The 18,445-nt window shown below is 47.5% G+C and overlaps 1 protein-coding gene across 1 annotated transcript; it reads right to left on the bottom strand.

The window, feature by feature from the left end:
• Positions 1-16,286: 16,286 nt before the first annotated feature.
• Pnma8a (PNMA family member 8A) lies at positions 16,287-17,588 on the bottom strand. Its single transcript, XM_038340939.1, has one exon. It carries the CDS (start codon positions 17,586-17,588, stop codon positions 16,287-16,289), a length of 1,302 nt encoding a protein of 433 aa, XP_038196867.1.
• Positions 17,589-18,445: the final 857 nt, after the last annotated feature.

The following is an 18,445-nucleotide window of genomic DNA, read 5'->3' as shown; positions in this document are numbered from 1 at the left end:
TTAAAGACCAGGATATGATGGTGGCGGCTGCACTTGCCCCGGCAGTGACGTCATAGCTTCCTTGTGCGCTGCGGTTTTGCGGTCTCCATGGCAACCGCTAGAGCATCGCCTCTGCCATTGGAGGGCGGGTCCAGCTGCATTGAAATCAGAGACTAAGGCAAAGAAGAGCCGTGATAAGAAGCAAAGGGTCAGCTCCTCGCTTTCTTTCTCAGGCAGGGCGTGGGCAGGGGGACACGGAAAATAATAAAGTAAGCCTGCAACTTCGTTTAGGTTCAGATAATTAGGAAATAGTGAAAGAATAATGACAGAACTGAGAAGGGCACAGAAGCCAGCTTGAAGGGTACCCACCAGCCAATTCCGAGAGTTTTGAGTATCACTAAGAGGCTTCTTTCTTTTTCTTTAATTCTGTCTTTCTCTGTCTCTACCCCCACCTCTAGACGTGATCTCATGTTTCCCAGGTTGATCTTGAATTGGCTATGTAACCAAAATGTTGAACTTCTGATCCTCCTGCCTCTACTTCTTAAGATCCGGGCTAGCTACTACATGCCTGCACCACCATGCCTGATTTATTCAGCGCTGGGGATGAAACCTAGTGCCCCTAGCCTCCAGGCAAACATTCTACCGAGATACATCCCAGGCTGAGCATTAACGTTAAAAGCAACAGACTGTAAAATTGCTACTTCCTGAATAAAATTAGAACAGCTGGATCCATGTAAATATATACATGTAAAAAGTTATTTTCAAAAATCTTTCCTTTTTATGTATTTGTGTTTGTATGTTCTGCCTGTGTGTCTGCCTGTGTTCCATGTGTGCCTGGTGTCATGGAGGTGAGGTCAGAATAGGACATCTGATCCCCTGGAACTGGAAATACAGTTTGAAACCAGTCCTCCTGAAGACTTCCAACTCAACTCAGAACCTCTGGAAAAACAGGAAGTGGGCCCAGAGTGGTGGCTCAGTGGTTAAAAGCACTGGCGGCTCTTGCAGAGGACCTAAGTTGGGTTCCCAGTAGCCACATGGCAGTTCACAACTACCTGTAGCCAAGGCTGGTGGCATACACCTTTATTCCTAGCATTTAGGAGGAAGAGGAAGGCTGATCTCTGTGAGTTCAAAGCCAGCCTGGTTTACATAGCCTGATCTACATAGCGAGTTCCAGCACAATCAAGGCTACATAGTGAGATTGGCACTAAAGAAACAAATATTAAAAAGCTAATTACTGTCGGGCGGTCGTGGCCCGTGTCTTTAATCCCAGCACTCGGGAGGCAGAGGCAGGTGGATCTCTGTGAGTTCGAGGCCAGCCTGGGCTACAAGAGCTAGTTCCGGGACAAGCTCCAAAGCTACAGAGAAACCCTGTCTCAAAAAACAAACAAACAAAAAAAAAAGCTAACTACTTAAAATTCCAGTTTCAGAGATATAATGCACTCTGTGGTTCCCTTAGGCACCCACACCCACACTTAAAAATAAATCTTGAAATATTTTAAACATAATTGTACTGTATATAAATTGTTTATGCAACATGGAAGCAATTGTGGCTCCAGTCCTGAGCACACACTTCCTCTCTCAGATTCCTGAGACGCTGAGCTGGGGTAGAGCTCAACAATAGAGCATTTGCTTCGTACCTTCCAGGCCTGGCTTTTATCACATCACTGCCAGTCACACAGAAGGAGCATGGGAAGGGACTGCAGAGATAGCCTAACAGTTAAGAACTGCAGAGGACCCGGGTTCAGTTCCCAGCATCCACACGGCAGCTCATAGCCATCTGTAATCACATTCAAAAGAAGAGGGTTGCGGGGAGAGAAATCGTCTTCAGTTCTTCTCTGTAAGCTTTATTTTTATATGCATGTGTGTGCCCCACGTGTGTGCAGGTCCTCCAGAAGGGGTGTCAGATCCCCTGAAGCTGGAGTTACAGGGGTTTGTGGGCTGCATGACCTGGATACTGGGAACGGAACTTGGGTTCTCAGCAGGAGCAGGAATCGTTCTTAGCCCACATGCCACTTCTCCGTCCCCACTCCACTTCGTTTCTGTGCATAGATAGCATTGTGCACTGTAACCCAGAGACGCATTGCCCCTCAAAAGTGAAGGAAAAATGCTGACCCGTAATATTTGCTGTTGGATTTATGAGTCTTTGGCACTCGGCTGCATGGCCCTGGTTTTATTAGACACGTTCCAAATTGAGAGCACGGCAACAGAACGGCTCGTTTATTTGACAGACCAGTGTTTACGGAGAAGTTAGCTTTCGCCAGGCTGCAGGTGACGTGCTGAGCATACACGAGTGTCCAGATGGGACAAACTATGCATTTAGGAGCCCAGATCGTGGTTATGGCAGGCTTGCTCTGTCTGTTTACAGCGGGGGGTGGGGGGGGGGGGGGGGGGGACTGGAGTGTTTGGCGGAGAGAGATGAGGCCCCGGTGTGGCGTGAGTAGAATACACTGGTTGGGCTCAGTGATTCTGGAACACATTTTGCTGTCGTTCAGGAGGCGGTGCTGGCTTCATTGCAGTTACGCTGGAGAAGTTAGCGTTTGGGACATTATTCTTATTCTTTCTAGTAGTCGATGTGCCCACTGTCTTTCCAGGCATACAGTCCTCTCACCTCTCCGCATCACAGACACGTCTCCTCCCTGCCAGTGCTTACACTGTTCTTTCTCAGGTCTAACTATGAGCCAGGCTCTTGAATCTTTTACATTTTGATCCCAGGTTGGGATCTCTGTCCCCTCCTGGAAGCACACAGCCTTCTATATCCACACCATAATTACAGCCAAAGGTGCTGTGTTGGTCCAGGCTATGTTGTTATAACAAAATATCTACGGCTGCTTGTTTACAGAGGAAAGAGGTTTTGCTGCTGTCTTTTAATACAAAGCCTCACTGCGTAGCCCAGGTTAGCCTGGAACTTGTGATATGATTGACCCAACCTAGAGAAAACAGGAATTGCAGGCACACACCTTCACACTTAGTAGGAAAGGGTTTTTTGTGTGCATGGAGTTTGTGATATGGCTCAGTGGTAGAACTCCACTACCTAGACTCCCCCAGTGAGGGGATGAAGGTGTGGTTCAGTGTTTAGAGCCCCTGCCTAGAATCCCCCAGTGAGGGACCAGGATGTGGCTCAATGATAGAGCATTTACCTAGTTTGCGGAAGGCCCTGAGTTCTAGCCCCAACACCATACACATAAAAAAGAATTGTATTTGATATTTTATTATTTCATGTAATCCATTAGAATTCACATATGACTAAGCATGCATAAACAAATAGATACATGAAAACAAACATTACCCAAACATATAAAGACACATAAATGCAGACATCCATATATGCAATAATGCATACACACACACACACACACACACACAAAGAGACACATGCTGATGTATACATAAATATTTTTTCTCTTTTAGAAGGAAAATGAAAACCACTGTGGTCACTGGCTTTGGGGATAAGTAAGAGACAAGCAAAGAGGCCACAGTAATTTCAGTTCTGTACTGTTCAAATGTCTAACACCCCATGTTTCTTATTTTAAAATGTCTCCATGCGCTATTTTAGCAATGAGCTTACGGGTCACTTCTTGTGTTTGTTTCCTTTGAAAATAAAGACCAAACCACATGGCCTAAAAATAAAGCATATTAGAAAGCCAAGACTGTGTTATATGTCACAACCACGGAGAGTCCTTCTTTCGCCTTTTCCTCCTCTTTCTCCAAGTCTGATACCAAACGTTTCGTTCATGTGACTTCTTCTTGGATATCTGTCATCAAATAAGACATGGAGGGCCTGGCCAGGACATCCCCACACCACAGGAGCACGTCCTTCCTGTGAGGCTGCCCCAGTCAGCAGCTGCCACATGGTGGGCATTTCTCCCTGTCCAAGAATGGACAGAGGCTCTGCCAAGGATGGGTTGACCCTCGATGGTGTAAGAGCAATGGAACAGCATGACACTTTGCAATGGGTGTGAGCACATGGCTTTCTGTTCTAGAGGTCCAGTCAGGGTTGTTTCCCTTGGAAATGAGAGAAGATTTTGTACTTCTACTCAGAAATACATATTTTTATTTCAATTCCCCATCACACCACTCTTGGATTTTTCAGGATCTGTGGGACCAAGCTAGGGTCAGCTCTTGTCTGAGTACCGGAGTGAGGACGGATGGTGCCAAAACGAAAGGTGATTTCCTTCTTTTTAAAGATGGAGTCGAGCACTGGCTTCTCCAGCAGAGGACTTGGATTCAATTCGCAGCACTCACGGCCATCTGAAACTCTAATCCCAGGAATCTTTTCTGACCTCTAGCATCACCCGGCATGAGCAGAAATACATGAAGACAACATCTGCACACATTAAATATTAAAGACAGCTTCTCACTATGGGACACATGCTGGCCTCGAATGCACCGAGTTGCCAGGCTGACTTTGAACTCACAGAGATCCGGCCTGGCTCTGCCCTCCGAGTGCTGGGATTAAAGATGTTAGCTCCCAGACCCAGCATACCCTTTTATTCATTATTGTGTGTATGTTTGCGTGCATGTGTGTGCATGTGAGGGTCCGGGACAACTTGTGTGGAGGGGTGTTCTCTTCTTCCACATCGTGGGTCCCAGGAAACTAAGATGGTCAGAACTGACAGCAAATTAAGGTTAAGACAGCCTTAACCAGCTAAGTCACTCAGCTCTCCAGGGGCTTCTCTTGCCGTCCTGTGTAAAATCCTGGAACTGGATGCAGGAAATGGACAGTTTAGCTTTACAATTACAAACCAATACCAGGGTGGGACAGTGGCTCATTGGATAAGGACAGTGGCTGCCTCAGCTGGACAGAGTTCAATCCCCAGATTCACTGGTGGAGGGAGCGAACGTCTCCTTGTCCTTCGATCTCCCTGCTTACACAGTGGCACACAAATGCTTGATCTCTCTCTCCTTCCCTCCCTCTCTCTCTCTCTCCTCTCTCTCTACCCCCCTTCTCTCTCTCTCTCTCCCTTTCTCTCTCTCCCCCTTCTCTCTCTCTCTCCCTCCTTCTCTCTCCCTCCCTCTCTCTCTCCCTCTCTCTCCCTCCCTCTCTCTCCCTCTCTCTCTCCCTCTCTCTCCCTCCCTCTCTCTCCCTCTCTCTCTCCCCCTTCTCTCTCTCTTCCTCTCCCTCTCTCCCTCCCTCTCGCCCTCTCTCCCTCCTCTCTCTCTCCCCTCTCTCTCCTCTCTCCCTCCTCCCTCTCGCTCTCTTTCTCTCCCTCTCTCTCTCCCTCTCTCTTCTCCCCTCCCCTCTGCCCTCTCTCCCTCTCTCTCTCCCCACCTTCTCTCTCGGTCTCTCCCTCTCTCTCTCCTCTCGTCTCTTCCCCTTCGTCTCTCTCTCCCTCTCTCTCTCCTCTCTCTCTTCCCTCCGCTCTCTCCCTCTCTCCTCCTTCTCCCTCTCTCTCCCTCTCTCTCTCCTCCTTCTCATCGCTCTCTCATCTCTCGTCATCTCTCATCCGTCTCGCCTTCTCTCTCTCTCTCTCTCTCTCTCTCTCTCTCTCTCCCTCCCTCCCTCTCTCCCTCCCTCCCTCCCTCCCTCTCTCACACCCACCCATGCATGCATGCAGACTGACAACAATAAATAAAGAAGTTAGGGCTTGCCCAGTGATGGTGGCACACACCTTTAATCCCAGCACAGGGCAGGCATAAGCAGACAGATCTCTGTGAGTTCAAGATCTCAGTTTGGACTACAGAGAGAAATTCCAGGACAGGTTCCAAAGCTACACAGAGACTACTCTGTCTTAAAACACCGAAAAAGGGGGGGGGGGCTTTAAAAAGTTCAACATTACCACCAGCAACTGCTCAGAGTAGACTCAGCCTGGTGGGAAAGGACGAGGGGGCCTCCATCAGGCTCTGCCACGGGCGTGGAACCCTGATCTAGTACTCATTCATTTTTATGGGACCAAAGCTTTTCTGTGGCCACCAGGTGGAAGAATGAAGCATGCCGGGGCGTGTGCTTTGCAGAAATAGTCCATAGGATTTTTCGGTCGTAGCCACGTCCACAGTGGGGCAAAATTTTCAAAAAATAACCGGCCCTCAGGCAGAGAGAGATACATCTTCCAAAATAAGGACACTTTATAGGGTAGGCAAACATCTGCTCAAATGTGTTGGGAAATGCTACTAAGAACTACAGGAAGCCGGGCGGTGGTGGCGCACGCCTTTAATCCCAGCACTCGGGAGGCAGAGGCAGGCGGATCTCTGAGTTCGAGGCCAGCCTGGTCTACAAGAGCTAGTTCCAGGACAGGCTCTAAAAACTACAAGGAAACCCTGTCTCAAAAAACAAAAAAAAAAAAAAAAAAAATAACTACAGGAAAATCTGGGTAACTTAGCCATATTAATGAATGTGGTTTGGCATTTATTTATTCATGTGTGTGTGTATGTGTGTGTATGCGTGTATGTGTGTGTGTATGCATGTGCATGTGCGTGTGTGTGTGTGTGTGTGTGTGTGTGTGTGTGTGTGTGTGTCAGGGGTTGTCAGAGCACTCATTCAGAGGACAACTTTCGGGAGCCAGTTCTCTCCTTCCACCAAGTTGGGTCCTAATTGAATTCAGGTCGTCAATCTTGGTGGCAAGCTTTAACCCACTGAACCATCTTGCCTGCACTTATTTTTTAACTTCTTTTGTGATTCCCTAACCTTATAAGGTGTTTAACATGAAGTATTATGTCTTCTAATTCGAAGTTTAATAAATGTCACCTACATGTGTGAATGGCCCTGTAGAGGCCCTTAATTTTTATTATTTATATAAGTTGTGTTTATTATGTACACAGTGTTCTGCCTGCATGTGTGTGCCTCCATGCCAGAAGAGGGCACCAGATATCATTACTGAAGGTTGTGAGGCACCATGTGGTTGCTGGGAACTGAACTCAGGACCTCTGGAAGAACAGCCAGTGCTCTTAACCTCTGAGCCATCTCTCCTGCCCCTATTTATTTATTTAGGTATAATTCTTGGAGCCAACCAGATGGTTCAGTAGGTAGCGTCACTTACCAGTAGAGCAGGCTGTCCTGGAACTCACAGGGATCCTCTTTCCTCTGCCATCCCAGTGCTGGGATTAAAGGCGTGTGCCACAACACCCAGCAGGCTGACCTTTTTATTATTATTTTTATCATTTTAATCTATCCTTATTACTTTACCTTAGGTCTGTGGGTGTTTTGCCTGTGTGAGTGTCTGTGTACCACATACATACCCAGAGGCCAGAAGAGGGTGTCAACTTCAGTTACAGACAGTTGCGAGCTGCCTCATGGGTGCTGGGAATCAAACCCAAGCCCTCCAGAAAAGCAGCCAATGCTCTTACCCACTGAGCCATCTCTCCAGTCCAGACTTCTCTTTTCTATTCTAGGGGCTCCATCCCCCATGGTGAGGCTCCAGTTTGTTTAGCCAGCTCTAAGTCGGTGACCTTGGGCTGTTCTTTCATTTTTGTTTTTTTGGTGTTACTCATTTTGTGTTTTAAAACTGGCCTAAGGTAGTAAGACCCTGTCTTAAAAACAAAAAATAAAAATAATATAATAAGGTCTCTTGTACTTTGGACTTGCTTTTTTTTTTCTTTTTTCTTTTTTTTTTTTTTTTTTTTTTTTTTTTTTTTTTTTTTTTTTGGTTTTTCGAGACAGGGTTTCTCTGCAGCTTTTTTAGAGCCTGTCCTGGAACTAGCTCTTGTAGACCAGGCTGGCCTCAAACTCACAGAGATCCGCCTGCCTCTGCCTTCCGAGTGCTGGGATTAAAGGCGTGCGCCACCGCCCGGCTTGGGCTTGCTTTTTTTTTTTTTTCTAAAACTCCTCTCTGTCACATGGCTGCAGGCCACTATGGGACTGGCCTTCACGCAGGCTACGGGTGCAAGACTTACAGCTTCCCTGCCCTGGGGTGTTTTTTTTTTTATACTCTAGTATATTGTTCTTAAGCTTGCACCTAAACTTGTTCTTAATTTTGCTAAAATTATTTATTAGGCTAATCAATATAACCCACTGTAATATTTACCAGTGGCCATACCCCCTCCCCCAGCAACCTTTAACTGCCAACATCTTCTTAGCTGGGGTGGGCATCGTGAGCTCTTCCCCTGCCTCTTCCCTTTCTGGTCATTTAGCTCAGATTTCTCCCTCCTTTTTCCCCTGTTGACAGTTTTAGAAACAGCTTGCCTTGCACTGATAAAGAAAGCTCAGTTAAGTCTATACGGTCTTGAGAAAGTAACGGTAGGAAATTTTTGCTTCAGACTTAATTTGAAACATTTTGTGATCTTCTCATGGAAGATTAAAAGCAGAAGAGAAACATCCAATGCTCTCCTGGGGCACAGAAATGACCTATAATTGCTGACAATGGTTACACATTTGCCGTTGTTCTAGAACATTCCCACAATATCTGCAGGTGCCACCCCCTCACTTCACCCCTACAGCCATGTGAGCCATCTCTCCAGCCCAGGGAGATAGTTTTTAAAGATATATAACAGCAGATGGTGGTGGCACACTCCTTTAGTCCCAGCACTCGGGAGACAGAGGTAGGCATATCTCTCTGAGTTCGAGGCCAGCCTGGTCTGCAGAGCAAGTTCCAGGACAGCCAAGACTACACAGAGAAACACTGTCTCAAAAACCAGAGTGGGGGAAAATGACATATGCTTCAAACTGGGCCTGCACGGGGAGACTCACAGTTCAAAACAAGCTTGGGCAACTCAGTGACCTGTCCTGGATCCAGGAGCAAGGGGCTAGGGGAGGAGCTCAGCCACAGAGCACCTGCCTAGTACCCAAGAGGTCCTGCATTCAATCCCAGAGCCTCAAAACACATAAAATAAATAAATAAAAATGTGTGGGTATGGTTCAGCCAGCCATGGTGATCTCAGTACCCAGGGGGGCTGAAGCAGGAGGATCCTGAGAACAAATCAGTCTGAGCTACATGATGTTACTATTTCATGTGTGTGTGTGTGTTTGTGTGTGTGTGTGTGTGAGATGACATTTTTAAAAACAAAAGTGAGTCGGGCAGTGGTGGTGCAGGCCTTTAATCTCAGCACTCAGGGAGGTAGATCTCTGTGAATTTGAGGTCAGCCTGGACTCAGAGTGAGTTCCAGGACAGCTGGAGATACACAGAGAACCTTGTGTGTCCAAAAAAAAAAGTGTGGCAATTTCTCAGAAAATTAGGAAACAACTTTCCTCAAGACCCAGTAATACCACTTTGGGGTTTATATCTAAAGGTTGCTCAATGGTGCCACAAGGACATGTGCTCAACTATGTTCATAGCAGCATTGTTTGTCATAGCCAGAACCTGGAAACAACCTAAATGCCCTTCGACCAAAAAATGGATAAGGAAAATGTGGTACATTTACACAATGGAGTACTACACAGCAGAAAAAAATAACGATATCTTGAATTTTGCAGGAAAATGGATGGAGCTAAAAAACATCATTGTGAATGAGGTAACCCAGACACAGAAAGACAATTATCACATGTACTCACTCATAAGTGGTTTTTAAACATAAAACAAAGAAAACCAGCCCACAAATCACAATCCCAGAGAACCTAGACAACAATGAGGACACTAAGAAAGGCATATATAGATCTAATCTACATAGGAAGTGGAAAAGACAAGATCTCCTGAGTAAATTGGGAGCATGGGGACCTTGGGAGAGGGTTGAAGGGGAGGGGAGAGGTAGGGAGGGAAGCAGGAAAAAATGTAGAGCTCAATAAAAATTTTTAAAAAGTTTTTCTTCAGCCAGGGCCATGTACTCATGTAAGGGCCATTTGTTGGGGTTTGACTTTTGGAGGTCTGAGAGACGGCTGTTACGAGCACTTTTTTTTAGCTCCCAACACCCAGTGGTGGCTCTCAACCATTCACAACCCCAGTTTGCAGAGATCTGATGCCCTTCCAACCACACACATACGAAAGCAAAACATTAAATAAAATATACATAGAATGATACATACATAAGACAAACCTTAATTTTTTAAGTATAACATTAGAAGACTTTTTTACGTTAAACGTCTTAAAAATTACAAAAAAATAGAAAATAAAAAATTCAGTGCCTGTGGTGGTTTGAATGAGAATGGCCCCCATAGACTCATATATTTGAATGTTCAGTCTCCAGTTAGTGGACTGTTTAGGAAGGACTGGGAGGTGTTGCTAGCGAGCTCTTATATCCTACACTAACCCATCTCCATTAATTTGTGCGTCACCACGAGGTCGTGGCCTACGGGCTCCAGTGGAGGCTACATGGCATCTCCCTGACTTGGCCTTCTTTCCTCCTCTATCTGCTTGGAATTCCCGCCTTGCTCTATTCTGCTAAGCTACTGGCTGAAACAGATTTATTCATTAACTAATAAAAACAACACAAATACAGAAGGACAGAAGGACATACCAGTGTGGCCTTGTTGGAGGAGGTGTGTCACTGACAGTGGTCATTGAGGTTTCCAAAGCACTTGTCAGACCCAGTCTCTCTCTCTCTCTCTCTCTCTCTCTCTCTCTCTCTCTCTCTCTCTCTCTCTCTCTTTCTGCAGACTGAGATGTGAGCTCTCAGCTACCGCTCCAGCACCATGCCTGCCCGTGTGCTGCCACACTCCCCACCGTGTGTGCTAATGGAAGGTGGGGTGTGTGTAAAAAGTGAAAACGCTTCTCACCTTTTCCCTAATATTCCACACAATAAACTCGGTTTAAACATTTCTTTGTCTCCTTGGTATGGCACTAACTGCAAAAGATTAGATTTTGACATCAGGCTGGGGCATCCTCTCAACATTCAGGAGGTGGGGGAGGATCTGAAGTTCAAGGTTGTTCTCGGCTACGTATTAAGTTCAAGGACAGCCTCGGCTATGTGAGGTCCTGTCTCAAAAGGTGTGGAGGTTTGGATATTGACTACGGGAGTAGCTCAGCACTAAAATATTTGTCTAACATGTGGGGGGGGGGCAGGTTCAAAACCTCAGCACTGAAAAGTATAAGCTGGTCATGGTGGTTTACACCTATAATCCTAACACTTGGGAGCCTGAGGCAGGAGAATCACAATGAGTTAGAAGAGAAGTCCAGGCTAGCCTGAGCTACAGAATGAGATCCTGTCCAGGAAAAAAAAAAGATCATGTCACAAAATGAAACAGAAGCTGACTCTGGGTCCCCACCCACCAGCTCCAGAAGGCCAGGACTCTCATCTCATCCCTGGCTGTCAGATAGTTGTCTGGCAGCTCTGGCTGGCAGGCAGTTTGGCTCTGAGATTGCCTTCATGTGCCCCATACCTGGGTCCGATCCGTGGACCTCCCCACATTATGCCCAAGGGGATTTTCTCAGTTTCCTAGTGAGTTACCGGACCCCAACAGATGACCATCATGGGGTTCTTTGAAGACCTTGCCCAAAGACGACTTTTAAGTCAGCTGATAGCTGGCATTCAGTGTTGCAGATCAACTCAAGTACAGTCGCAGGTCTCTGCAGCTCTGGAACACGCCCTGTTTGCTTTTCACGACCTTACCCTCTGGACCCCACATCCCCGCCATCGTCCACCTACAGCTCCCCGTCCTTGTGCATCACAATCCCCAGAGGCTCGTAAAGACGCCAGTTCTGGGCATCAGGCAGTGACGTACTTCCCATGCAGGTGTAAGGACCTGGGTGCGAATCTTCAGCACCCACATAAAAATCCAAGTGTAGAAAGCCAGATGGAGGTGGCGCACACCTCTAATCCCTACACTCGGGAAGCAGAGGCAGGTGGATCTCTGAGTTTGAAGTCAGCCTGGTCTACCGTACAAGTTTTAGGATACACAGGAAAACTCTGTCTCAAAAACAAACGAACAAAAACCAAAACCAAACAAACAAACCAAAAAGAAAAAGAAAAAGAAAGAAAAGAAAAGAAAAAAACAAGTACAGCAGTGTTAGGAAGGCAGGCATGGGAGGAGCCCCAGAGCTCACTGGAGGGCCAGCCTCATCCAATCAGTGAGCTTCAGGGTCAATGGGAGACCTTGTCCCCAAAAATAAGGTGGAGGGCATTTGAGAAAAACATCTAATATCAACCTCTGGCCTACACACACACACACACACACACACACACACACACACACACACACAAATATGTAAACACCAATCCCCAAGATGCTATTTTCAAGATACAGTTCCAAGAAATGCTGATTTCACAGTTGAGGCCACAAAACAGCATTTTAATAGCGTGTGCAGGTGAATCTGGTGTGACAGTCACCTTAATTTAGGAGTCCCTGGCTAGGGGCCTCCAGCAAGAGAAATCTTTAGGGCTGAGAGATGGCTCAGTGGTTAAGAGAAATCTTTAATTAAAAGACTTTGTTTTTGTTTTTCAAAACAGGGTTTTCTGTGTGTAGCCCTCGCTGTCCTGGAGCTCATTCTGTAAAACCCGCTGCTCTAGAACTCAGAGATCCACCTGCCTCTGGCTCCTGGATTAAAGGCATGTGCCACCACCACCCAGTTAAAAGACTTCTAAGACTCGGCATGGTAGTTCATATCATTAATCCCAGCACTTGAGAAAGTAGAGGCAGGTGGATCTCTGTGAGCTCCAGGCCGACCAAGACTGCATAGTAAGACTCTGTCCCCCTCACCTCCCCGCCCACCTCCACACATTTCCACTCCAAAAAAAGGCTTCTGCCTGGGACAGCTGAAATGGCTCAGCAGGTTAAAGGTGCTTGCCTCAAAAGTGAGGTGACCTGCGTTAGGTCACAGGAACCCATGTAAAGTTGGAAAGAGAAAACTGGTCCCCCAGTGCTGTCCTCTGTACCGTGTACTGTGCTGGCACACGTTCCCCCACACACCATGCACATGGGCACACACAGTAAGATTGCTTAAAGCTCTCTGCCTTTGCCAAGGGGTGGGAGGGAAGAAAGAGTTCTCACTTTCCAGATACTTTTATAATAAACTGGCATCAATTAGGTCTGATAATACAGGTCTGTAATTCCATCTATTTGGGAGACTGAAGCAGGAAGGTCACAAGTTCAAAGCCAGCCTAAGCTTCACTGAGCCCACTGAAACCTAGCTTGAAAATAAAACATAAAAAGAGGGCTGGTTGTGTGGCTCAGTGGTAGAGCCCCTGCGTAGAATCCCCAGTGAGGGGCTGGGGTGTGGCTCAGTGGTAGAGCCCCTGCCTAGAATCCCCCAGTGAGGGGCTCGGGTGTGGCTCAGCAGTGGGGTGATTACCTAGTACGTGTGAGGCCCTAGGTTCAATTCCTATTACCAAAACATAAATAACTAAATAACTGCTACTTTCAGATCATTCAGCCTCGCTTATCACCTAGTCTAGAAACCCTAACATCATTGGAGACATGGATAACAGGCCATATCAACGAAGAACTAATAACTTCTCTGATGGGAAACTAACAATGGTCGCATGAATCTCTTACTGCTTAGCAGGGAAAATCTTGCTCCAGGCTCCCTCCTCCACGCACCCTCCTCCAACAAGGCAGACTGCACAGAGACTTCATTTGCTTTATTTTACACTCACACATTTACAGCCACTGATTGTTGTATCCACGTGCTGCTTCCACGAAGGCGTCACAGGATTATCACAGGAAAAGCGGCTGGCGGCTGACAGGTTCACTGACAAATGTTTAACAACCGATCACAGTTTCTGGATCAAGAAAACTGAAGTGGGGAAAAGGGCATGTAAACTCACGAGGGCTGGCAACCCAGGACGGAAAGCCCGCTGTGTACCAGGTTAGCCCAGGTTAGCAAGGACCTCGCTGTCACAGCTGAACAGGAGAGTGAAGCACACAGGCGCAGACTCATTTGGGATATTGTGTTACAGGACATGCAGGGAACCAAATCCCTTCCACTCCCTTACAACCTTTCTCCTCAAAGTTCACACCTACAAGAAACTTAGAGAGTGGGAGGGGGGGGGAAGGGACACACATCCGACACCTCATTAGAAAACTATGTTGCAAGAGGAAGGATCTGAGTTTGAGCCCCAGAACCTGTGCAAAAACAAACAAAAAAGTAGCAAACAAAATTGTAGCACAGGCTTATAGCCCCAGTGCTGGGGGGTGGGTATCCCTGGGGTCCACTGCCCCGCCAGCCTCCTAGCCAGTTTCAGGACAGTGAGAGACTGGGTCTCATAAAAAGGTGAGTGGTGGCTGAGGAGTGACACCCAAAATAACCCTCCCTCCACATACACACACATGCACAGATAGACACACACATACACAGAAAAATACTATATACAAAATACAGAGTCAATGGCTAGTTACAGTTATCCTATACACACAAGGGAATATTCCAATATTTTGGATTACAACACAGTTGAGTTTTCATTTTTCTACACTTTAAACAAAATGTTCTTATGTACTTATTTATTTTGAGGCAGGGTCTTACTCTGTAGCCCAAGCTGGCCTTGAACTCATAGCAATTCTCCTGCCTCAGCCTCCACATGCTGGGATTACAGCTACGTGCCACCACAGCTGCTTCATTTGAATGTTAAAATGTTTTACTATATTTATTTCCTGGGGGCGTACTTGTGCCCATGGAATAACTGTGGAGATCAGAGGCTAACGCGGGTGTTGTTTCTCTCTTTCCACTATGTGGGTGTTGGGGATTGAACCCAGGGACTTGAACTTGGTGGCAAGCCCCTGTCCCTTTTCTCATTGAGTCATCTCTCCAGCATCTCTTTCGTGCTTCTAAACATGAAAAAAAGAGTCCTCAGGATTTAGCTTAGAAACCACAGATGGTGAAGACGCCATTCTCTCTCCTACACACAGAAGGAATAGGGCAGCATGGTCAGATTTAATGGCACTATATTCAGAGGACAGAAATCCGTCCATTTAAAAGGAACTTTTGAAAAGAGAGAGGTTTTCCCTTTCTTCCTATAATGTGAGCTTCTGACTTAAGCCTCAATGATAGGGGGTCTGTAAAAGGTCAACAGAATTAGAGCTAAATGCTGATTTTTCTCTATCAACCTCTCCTCTTCTCCACAGGCTTTCTGAGAGGGGCATCGCTCCATTTGGGAACTAAAGTGCTGTTTTTATTCCATTTTTTTTATTGGTTCTGGAGATTAAATCCAGGGTCTTGCATATGCTAGGCAGAAGCTCTGCCATTGAGCCATGCCCCCAGCTCCTCACTGGGGATTTCCCAGCCCAGAAGCTCACTGGTTCAGATAGGTGGGCTGGCCAGCAAGTCCTTGGGATTGACCTGTCTCCACCACCGTGTTACAGGCACGGGCAGCCACACAGGACTTTTTCACATGAGTCCTAAGGATTAGAACTTAGGTCCTTGTGTTTACACTGCAAAACCTCTTTCCCTCTGAGTCATCTCTCCTGCCCTCTGTTTTCTTTAAAGACTCTGAAATCTGAAGAATTCAAGGGCAAACCGATGTTTGGGTTTTCTCCAGAACCAACTCTTGGGACCTAACCAACTTCTGGCTAGGTTGCTGAAGAACCGAAGTTGAAGTACACGAAGCAAGCTTCGAAGACCAGGGCCTGACTTACCGAATGCTTACAGCACAAGGGACAAAATGGCCACCCTGCCCTTCTGAACTTCAGGCTCTACAAGTGGGCTGGGCCTCCAGAAGAAAAGGCAGAAGGTAGAGGAAAATAAAGGCTAAATGTGGGTAAGCATAACCAAGAGCCCTCTTGTGGGTAAAAGGGAAAGAATGTTCTAGCATTTTCCAAAGCTACTTATCACCTCTTCCACCTTTGAGGGTGAGCAGAGATGAAAAGAAGCTCCTAATGAGGAAATGACACAGAGAGAGATACCCCAGCACACACACCTCCTAAGGCCTTACATCCATTACCTGTGCGGGTCAGAGCACACACACTTAACAGGCCCCTACATAGTTCAAAGTCACGTTTCATTCAACCACAAAGAAAAAGTTTGCTTCCAACTTGAAACTTCTTTCTTGATACTCTTCCACCTCCTCGGGTACAGGGTTCCCCAAATCATAGCTTTCTGGAATCTGTGGATAAATCAGAATATCCCCAGAAGGATAGCAGGGTCAGGCATAATTAGATATTTACTGCCTGGGAACCTCCTGAGTCCAGGACCGTGCCCACCCCTGTCCCCACCCAGTCAAGCCCTAGAAATAGCAGCCTTAGAGTCCTGCACCCTAACAAACAACAGACTCTCAAATTATAAACTTTTGTAGCGCAGGCTGATCATAGACTCTCAGCCCTCTGCTTCGATCTCTGAAGTGCTGGGGATACACGATTACACGCCCCCAAACCATGACATTGCTATGGAAGGAAGTGGGTGAGATAGTCACAGGTTGACAGAGACCCAAACGATGCCTTAGCAAGAGCTCTAGGAGGGAGGACTGGGCTCTCTCACTAACCCTCACCTGGGAGGGGGTTTCAAACACTACCCCTATGCACTGGCGTCTGTGAGCCCCCCTGCCCCCACACTGCACCCCTGTTTTAACTAACCACATCATGTCCATATGTACTCACCTTTGGAGACATGAGGGAAGCCTCCTGGCTTGGTCTTCTGAGCACTGGAAGCTGAAGCAGGTGCATTAGCAGGTTGGGGCCCCTGAGGAGCCCTTTGAACCAACATGGCCCTTCTAGAACCAGGCCCTTTCTTGGGAATCACGGGCTTATTCTTGGTAGCTTCAGAATCAACCAGAACATAAGAGAGAGAGCCCATGCCCATCTTCTTCTTCTTCCTCATGGGGGCAGGGATCTTATTTGAGGCCCAGGTCATGGCTTTCTTCTTCAGAGGGCTCTCAGAACCACCATCTTGATCTGAGTCCTCCAGATTCCCAGGGCTCTCTGCTGTGGCCGGTGAACGCCGAGGAAGGTCGTTGGGATCCTTCCAGACTCTTTTCTTCTTCCAAACTGTCTCCTCTTGCTTCACAATGGGTTTTTTGTTGTTCTTGGCAGACTCCGGGATCTCCGAGTTTCGGGCAGCTGCAGCTTCTGCACCTTCCAAATTTGCCTTATTGTAATTGTTGCCTTGGGGTTTTCTCCAGCATATTGGTTCTTGCTTAGGATTTTTTTTCTGCTTCCTTCTCCTGGAGCGAATCTTACCTCCAGTTCGGCGAAACAGAGGTTTTGGAGAGTCACCACGGTCCTCTGCATTCTTCCAGTAGTTTCGGTCCTCCATCTTGAAAGTCGAGCCCACCTCGACACCCAGTCCAGGTTCCTTCTTTACCGTCCTCCTCGCTGTTGATGCCCAAGTGGCCATCAGCTCGGCCTCCTCAGCCCTCGCTTCTTCCTCCCGATTACGGATTTCTGCATCCATGTAGAAGATCACCTGTACCACCACGCCCAGGATCAGCCCCATGGCTTCTGCCCAGTTCGGTGGAGGCTGGTTTGGGCTCGGAAATGATGGATGCTGGTTAAGCCTCAAGAGACGGACCACATCCTCCCAAGTACGCCCTTCGGCATCGAGGAATTCGTTCAGATTTTTTAAAAACTCAGCATCCTGGGTGGGGTCTCTGCAGACCACTTTCCAGACACCACCCTTCCCCGGGAACTCGCGGGGTACAGAGCTCAGGTTCACACCCTCGCTAACCTCAACAAGCGCAGCTTTGACATTCTCCTGCCGCAAAAAAATTTTGTTGGCCACACGGTATGTGCCCAGTGGCAAGAGGACCCCATTCAAGGTCTCCTCGATTTCTGCATGGCTGCAGTGCTCAGGAATACCTGTAACCAATAGGGACCTGTGGATGTCCAGTCCCATGCCCCGGCACCAGTCTTCCAGCAAGCTCATCGCCATGGGCTCCGACATCTTCCTGCTCTACCTGTGCATGGAACAAAGACTCTGTGAGGGAGAGGAATGGAGGTGAGCTGTTCCCAAATATGAATCTCGCAAGGTGACAAGACAGCGAGGTCAGATTCCCTGGAAGACGGACAAAACCATAGATCTCCCTTGTCTCTTACACAGCTGGCCTTGTAAGAGGCCTGACTCCTCTCCCCTCAAGATCCTCCTCCCTAACCTGGGCCCCTGGTGCTCACGTGTACCGGATATGGTGCAATCGGCCCTGGCTCCTTCCTGGAGTCTGGAGCGCTGCTGGTTCACGGGGATGTTCTGGCCACCCCCGCTTCCGACAGTCTAGGCAGGCCAAGGACAGCTAGATTGCGGAGAGCAGGTCCCGGCCCCAAAGAGCCAGGAAGTTGTGTCTATGCCCGGCTCCAGCTCCAGTCTACACGGGTCAAACAGCCTTGATCCCCTTGAGCCCCACCGAGCTGGCAGCTGGCGTGGGCGTTGAAGAGTGCTCATGCGCACTTTGCTTCCTCAGAGCTGCATCCCCGGCGGTCTCCATGACAACCAGGCACTGGTTGCTAGGCATCATTGCTGCCTAGCTGAGGGTTCTGTAGTTGGGCTTAAGAAGAAAGATGGACAAAAGATGTGGCCACTGGGACTGTTCAGATGTCCATTGAACAAAAAGATGTATCCTACATCCCTCCAGGCCTAATTTTTCTACCGCTGACTATTTTTTCTCTTTTAATTTATATATATAAACAAACATGCGTGTGCACATATATCTTACCCTCACACCTCAGAAAGGGTCCCACTGTGCAGTCCTGGTTGTCCTTGAACTTTTCTGTGTAGATAAGGCTGTCCAGGAACTCACAGAGATCCAC

Source organism: Arvicola amphibius, chromosome 8 (assembly GCF_903992535.2).
Source record: "Arvicola amphibius chromosome 8, mArvAmp1.2, whole genome shotgun sequence".
In the NCBI taxonomy this organism is placed as follows: Eukaryota; Metazoa; Chordata; class Mammalia; order Rodentia; family Cricetidae; genus Arvicola; species Arvicola amphibius.
This window is presented reverse-complemented; position numbering and strand designations above follow the sequence as displayed.